At 46.2% G+C, this 7,503-nt stretch overlaps 1 protein-coding gene across 1 annotated transcript; it reads right to left on the bottom strand.

Annotated features, from left to right (window-relative positions):
- Window positions 1-3,688: 3,688 nt before the first annotated feature.
- Window positions 3,689-7,298, bottom strand: LOC117862708 (transcription factor BHLH6). The gene is made up of 4 exons (XM_034746209.2): window positions 6,872-7,298; window positions 6,270-6,768; window positions 5,993-6,163; window positions 3,689-3,998 (listed from the first exon to the last, which is right to left on the bottom strand). Exons 1-4 carry the CDS (start codon window positions 6,973-6,975, stop codon window positions 3,891-3,893), a joined length of 882 nt encoding a protein of 293 aa, XP_034602100.1. The 5' UTR covers window positions 6,976-7,298; the 3' UTR covers window positions 3,689-3,890.
- Between the last annotated feature and the right edge of the window lie 205 nt (window positions 7,299-7,503).

Raw genomic sequence — 7,503 nt, forward strand, 5'->3', positions numbered from 1 at the left:
CTCTAACAAAGAACAGTGAAATAACAAGAACCAAACTAAAGATTGGAGTTTAACATTAACCAATTCCACAAGGTTTGATGAATCACTATTTACAGGAGAGCGCGTCTATATACGGGGGAAAACATACTCAAACCCATGAAGAAACACACGCTTCGACCTATCCTGATAGAGCATGAGACAAGAAGGGCCCACACGACATACCAAACAACCTTATCTTGGCTCGAGCCACCCTGGACCTGCATGAGGAGCCCACAAAGGATTAACCGACCAAATTTGGGCCCAAACAGAGCCAGTAGGGGTTCGGCCGATCCGCCACTGGGCCGATCGAGCCCATTTTTTGCGTGGTGTCTCCCACCGCCTTACTGGAGGCGATTGCGGGGGGTTGGCGCGAAGCAACGAACCTGGACGTGGGATCCTTCACAAGTGGAGGGAATATTCCATGGGATCTTTGGTGCATATCCACTCCCCCAAGTTCCCTCTCCACTATAAAAGACCCCTTCCTCTCCATTCAGCAGACAACAACACACAAGAGAAGAGAAGAAGAGATCCACCACTCCAAGGCAAAGCCCTACCTCCATAGTGCTTAGAAAATAGGGAGAGAGTGAGGGGTAGTTCAGGGAAGTGCCAGCCTGTTGGCACTCTTTCCCACACCTGTACCTCGATGGATGCTTCCTTGTTTGAGTAAGTGTTAATGATTCTCTATGGTGGTGAGTCTATTGGTAAGGTAAACTCTATCCTTTATTTGCTTTGGGTTCATCATCCGTTCTTGCAACGGGTGCTCTAGTTTAAGAACTTCATTCTAAGATGGAGTCTGGCTGAAGCTAGAGTAGTAATAGATAGCATAGGCATGGTGTCTAGGCTTGAGATTACCTTTGTTTGCTGCCCTTCCCCACGTTTTGAGAGATAGGCAGCAGGTGGTGATAGCCCTGTCCATCCCTTGTATCCCTCCACGTTCGGGTTCGGCGTAGAGCTAATAGCCGAAGACACTTGGCAAACCAGATGTAGGCTGGTGCCTGAAGTAAGCAGTAGAGGTTGAGTTTATCTTATCCTATGACCCTAAGACCATAGGAATCCTCTCTATCCTTGCATACCTAACTCTTTTTATCCTTGGAAGAACCAGCTAGAAAACTAGTACACTCCCGTTCCCTGAGAAAATACGATACCCTGAATACTCTCCGGGTGAAGTGCTACAACGATATATCCGTGCGCTTGCGGATTTATTTGTGAACGTTAAAAAATACCAAAAAGCATTTTTGGTGCTGTTGCTGGGGAACGGTTGTTGTGTTAACTTCAAACCTAGTTTGTCCTTATATCTTTTATTTTATATTTCTCTTTATTTTATCCTTTCTTTACCATGAAACTATTTCTATCCCAAAATTTCTTCTCCTGAGGATGAGTTCTTAGAGCCACCACCCTTTTCAAAGCCTATCACAACTTTTGGCTATGAACTCCATCCTGGCATGATTGCCATGGTTCATGGACAAACCTTCTCTGGATTTGAAAATGAAAATCCTTACCATCATTTGCAAGAGTTTGAGGAATTATGTTCGTGCTTGGTAATCCCAAGCATGACACAGGAAACTTTGAAGTGGAAGTTGTTTCCTTTCTCTCTTAGAGAGAGGGTGGAGCAATGGTACACTCACCATGTAGGGAGTGTGAACGGTGTTTGGCAAAAGCTCCAAGATGACTTTTGTCACTCGTTCTTTTATTTATCCCACATAGCCTATCTCCAGAGTGACATTCTTGCATTTGAGCAATTAGAGAAGGAGTCTATAGGTGCAGCATGGGCTACATTTTCAGGCCTTTTACCAGGCTTATCTATACCCGATGATGCATCATTACACATCTTTTGCATGGGTTTAGACATGACCTCTGCCCTAGGTCTCGACATTGCTGTCGGAGGTTCGTTCACACACAAAACTCTGATGGAAGTAAAGGAAATCCCAGAACATATCTTCAGAAACTCTTCCTTCCTCACCAATCCTAACAAACCCCACCAGGAATCCATATCGAGCCATGAGAGCCCCTCAGTAGTCGAATCCAACCCTTTACTTTCCACATCTGATTCGTATGTTGAGTCCACTCCCGAACCATGAATATCAAAGGAAGAAGAAATTCAACCTTCGGAGTTCTCTTTCACATTCGAGGATGATCCGTATGAAAACCTTAGAAACACCTCAAATTACCTTTGCAAGAAGAGACCTTTGGTACCTCCTTCTCCTCCCAATGAAGCATTTCTCAAGAAGGCCGTGAGGGAGGAATGGTTGGAGGATGTGAGACGCTCTTCCGAAGCAATTCGGATTAGCTCACCTTCCATGACCATTTATTGTTCTATGAGGGGAACTGCCATAGAAGCCCTTCACAACCCTACTGCCAAGGCTTGTATCATGTCTGAATTCCTCACGAACACTTTCTTAGGAAACATGCCTCGAGTCCTGACCGACAAACTCCTCAAGAGTCCCTCGGAACTCATCTTTGAATGTTGGGGGATCGCAAGGGCATTGCTGATCAAGATAGACAAAATCGAGGTTCACCTAGACTTCCACATCTATCCCATCCTCAATTTTGATCTTCTCATAGGATACCCTTTAGAAAGACTGCACCTAGAAGATTCGTCTCAGGGGAGCCTTGATAAAAAGCCTAGGAAATCCGCTTCGGCTAGCACTAACTCTTGCTTAGAAAACCCTATGGTGAAGCCTCTTTCCGAGCAAAACCCGCTCGAGAAGGTGATGTGTGTATTACCTCAAGCCTAAACAAAGGCTCAACTCATACCTCAACATCCGGTATTACGCTACTCTGGTGGCCCAAACCTGTATAAATCCATGTCTTGTGTCCTCGCTTTTACCATCAAGTTCCAGGTCCGGCAATCCCCTAGCAACCAACTACTACCTCGGGATACCCCTAGGTAGGTTTCCGGGTATAAAACACCGATAATGAGAGATAGGGAGAGAAGGGGAATGAACAATATTCTCAAGGATTTTGATGATTTCAATGTGGTAGAGCTGCTTATAAGACGTGGCAAAAATATAAGTAATGGACAACAACTACAACTTGTTACCTATGTTTATGACAAAGGTAACAACCGCCAATAAAGACCGCTACCTGAATTACTGTCACTGATGGAAAGCTGAGCTTGAGTCCTGTTGGAGAGATCTTTAGTTCCAACTGGGACTAAAGGTTTTTCGCCAAAAAGATATTAGAAATTCCCGGGAGGCTCTCACACACGAAAGTCACAAGTCACGTAATTTTTCAGGCAAAATATGCGCGTGCGCGGTGCGTGGGATTCGAACCCACGACCTCTTGCCTCACGCGATCCTTCCTTACTATCTCACCTACACAGTACATGTGATGGAGTAGGGGATGCTATCCTTTTGTAGTCACCCGTGGAGACCCCTTCAGTCCCATTTTGTAACACCAACCTGGAACTAAAGGCTCTCACCTTTAATCCCAGCTGGTGTTACAAATCGGAACTAAAGGGGTCTCCATGGACTACGAAATTTAGACTCGGGGCTAAAACCTCTTTAGTCCCGGGTCCAAATCGTTTCGAGATTTTTGTTGAGGATGAAAGGTCATTTCTCTACTAGTATGGTAACGGGCTGTGACAAAAGTGTCAATTTTGTTAAATACATAATGAAAAGATTTAGCTGATTTATTTTTTGTAAATAAAACACACTTTTATGATAAAATGTTAGCAATGTGTCAAATTGTGTCCATGTTTAGCTAGCATTTATTGTCTCATCCAAAGAGAAGTACTAATATACACAGTTGTAACCCTCGTCGTACTTTGGAAAAGGAAACATTATATCGCACTGGTACAGTAGTACTACCTCATTGGAAAAGAAAAACGATGACATAAGGCCGGTTATTGAGAAGCCAAGCTTGCATTGGCATCAGTCCTCCCAATATCTCTTGGTCTTGAGTGAGTGTCTGGTGACATCTAGGTGGGCGAGAGCAGCCTCTATTGTCTCCTTTAGTTGCGCACCACTCATCTCTTCAATCTGCATGTCAACACTTGTATATTTGAGGAAAACACACAAAACATGGCAACTAATATTGGCACCAGTAGTAATAGTATCTACATAGCAGAACACTTCAATACATGTGCTGTGGTTTTGGTATTTCCTTACCTTGTAATCAGAGAGAAATTGCAATCATTTTCATCACCAGCTAGGAGATTACCGCGCCATTATCTAAACTAATCTCCAGCCAGCTAGTAGAGAGCCTGTCCTATCTATAAGACCCCCATACAGTTCGTGAAAGACAACTCTTCTTTCCTCCCATGCTTCTGTAGTTATGTTAGTCCAAAGTCCAAACTGTTGTTCATAAAATGTCACTTTAGTTTGATCTCTAGTTCAGATTTTTCGGGCAATGCAATTTTTATATGAACATGCACACATATGAATTACGTGGGAATCAATGGATGAAAAAACTACTTCCGGGCAAATTAGAGCCGTACAATTTTTCTTTAGTCAAAGACTGAGGAAAGTGAATAGATGCATGCTACTTCCTTGAATGAGATGAACATTTTATTTCCGGCTAGGGATGATGCTGGATGCATGCGCCAGTGTTCTTGAACTAAGCGCGAGGAATATTCCAAAAATATCCGCGTCACTTGTTAGTTGGAGGAAGTGAAGTGCGATTTGTCGCTTGTGTTTAAGACTGATGTCTGATGATGTGCATGGATCCAAATAGGACCTCGTTTAGTTGCTAAAATTTGGAGTGCTAAAATTACTGTGCCAGCACTGTAGCACACTGTAACATTTCGTTTGTATTTGTGAATTATTGTCCAAACATTGACTAATTAGGCTCAAAAGATTTGTCTCGCAAAGTACAACAAAATTGTGCAATTAGTTTTTAATTTCGTCTACATTTAGTACTCCAAGCATGTACCGCAAGTTTGATATGATGGGTAATCTTCTTTTTTACAGTGTCAAAGTTGGGGTTTGAGGTTGAACTGAACAAGGGCTAGGAGACAATACGTCTGCGTCATTAATCAATGCGGACTGAGATAGCAGAGGCGAGAGGCAGGCGCCGCGGCACATGAAAGCTACAGGCGTAACTGATCCAGGTCCAAGCAGACAAAAAAAACCTTCAAATTTTCGCTTCCTTTCACGTCATAAATCCAGGTCCACCTTAGTCTATAATACTACGGCCTACGACCCACATTTAAAATATGATTCGTTTCTCAGCTCGAAAAGTCCTAGGATATGCCTGTCAGAGTAAGTTGCCTACAAAGTTGCTCTTGAAAAGTATTAGAATACTAGAAGCTTTAACTTTACTTCTTTTTTTAATAACGATACACAACTCACCCACGTACTCAAAAAAAAAAACAAAGCTTCAACTTTAATAGGGAAATTTAACATTCTGGACCAGTTCAACTGCCCGGCAGTTTACTCCAAAAGGAAAAGGCACCCAAATCTAAACAGCTTGATTCCCAAGCACGCTATGGCGCCCACCGGTGATGTCACACTGGCTGACGTCACCCGCTGCGGGGTCCGAAGTAACGAGCATTAATATATTACTACCCCATCCATAAATATACAACATCTATTCATATATTTGAGAATGGTGGGAGTAGATTGTGTCGTTTTTAATTGCCTGATAATATCGTAGGATCGGATACTATCAAATTTTTAAAAGTACCGTATTTTTACATAGCATTTGCAATATATTGCACAAATTAGTATTGATTTGATAAATTAAATTCATATTTTATAAATCTGAGGGAACTTATTCACAAGATCTTCCATGCACCTTATCTTAAAGAATATTTTCAGACGACCACAGAAATCCGGTAGAATCGTATAGGATATATGGATGATGGATACTACGAAAAATAAGATGTCACGTGGTACCAGTATTGTTTTGGTTTGGCACAATATCTATTATAACGCGAGGTACACGAGGCAATTAACGCGACAGCGACGCATGCAAACAATCCGGGTACATACGTGGCAACCACGCCATTATTGGCACGGGACCGCAGGCTTACCTCGACGAACATGGTGTGGACGAAGGCGTCGCCGGCGGCAGCGATGCTCGCCGTGACGACGCGGAGGCGCAGCGGCTCCAGCGCCCGGCAGACCTTGGCGACGGCGTCCCTGCCCCTGCTGCACCGCACGCTCACCACCGCCATCTTCTCCCCCGCTTCCGAAACCACAACCTGCACAATCCTTACCTTACCTTGTTAATTTTCTCTTTCTTTCAGTGTGAGTAGTGTCGGCAACCTCGAAGAATCGTCGTCTTGGTTAATTAGTTTAGACACATACCTCGAGGATCTGGACTGGCGGTGAGGCGTCGTCGACGGAGAGTGTGACGCTGCCACCGTCGGCCGCCGCCGTTCGCGTCCTCTTCGTCCTCCGCGGGTAGCTGTCGGCGTCTCCGGCCGCCGCATGATCCTCCGTCTTGACGGTGGCGGCGGTGTCGCTGGAGGATTCGAGCGCGGACACCTCGGCGAGCACCCGGCGCTCCTCCTCCTGCAGCTGCTGGATGTAGGCGATGGCGTCCCTGACGATGGACGCCTTGTCCATCTTGGTGATGTTGGGGACGACACTGCGGAGCGCGTAGAGCTTCTCGTTGAGCCTCCTGCGCCGGTGCCTCTCCATGACCATGCTCTTATTCGCCGCGCCACCGGCCGGCGACGACGCCGGCGGCACCTGCGTGTTGCATGACGAGTTGGCGCCGTCCGACGAGCTCGAGGCCTCTCTGTTGTTGGATGGGTAGAGGCCGGTGACCGACTCGGCCTCGGCCGGCGCGTGCAGCACGATGCTGGAGCAGCCAAGCCAACAGACCGACCAATAATCAGCAAACAAGTAGCTAAATATAATAGAGGTAGGAGAAGCCGCAGACCGGTGTGGGTCAGCCGAGGCACCTGTCGACGACGGCGAGGTCGTGCTCGTAGGGCTCGTCGAAGAAGCGAGGAGGTGATTGGAAACAGAAGTCGAAGCCCAGGGTCAGCAAATCAGCTGCCTCCATTGCTGCCTCTAGCTGGCAGGCTGTTCTGTTCTTGGTGTTTGTCTGCGGTGCGCCAATGAGGAAGAAGCTTTCACTTCACTTGCTTGCTGGTTGCGGCCATTCTAGCACCACCGCTAGGCCATTCTAGCACAAATACCAATTAACCAGATGAGGCGCAGCTGTAAAGGCTTGTGGTTAGCAGGGCTAACGGCGACGCGACGAAGATGTGATGCCTGATGCGATGTGGATGTGTGCTCTCAGCAGAAGCGGAGACCACCTGTGGCCTCTGCTACCGATCGCTGGAGGCCAAGTGTCCCGTCCTGTCTCGACTTGGTCGTCGAGCCATCTGTCTACCTCCAAATAGTAAAGAGCTGGGGATATGGGTGCTTGATTTTTCAGTTTTTTATTTCTCCTCCTCCGTGAAAAGAATCGGGTGCAGCCCGGCTGCTGGATTCGCGCCACGTGTCAGACTGTAGACAGACGCGTGGCTTGAATCGAGATAGGGTTGCCTAGCACCAGGTGCGGTTTGCAGCCGGGTTGCACCGATTT

The sequence above is a fragment of the Setaria viridis genome, chromosome 7 (genome assembly GCF_005286985.2).
Source record: "Setaria viridis chromosome 7, Setaria_viridis_v4.0, whole genome shotgun sequence".
Classification (NCBI taxonomy): domain Eukaryota; kingdom Viridiplantae; phylum Streptophyta; class Magnoliopsida; order Poales; family Poaceae; genus Setaria; species Setaria viridis.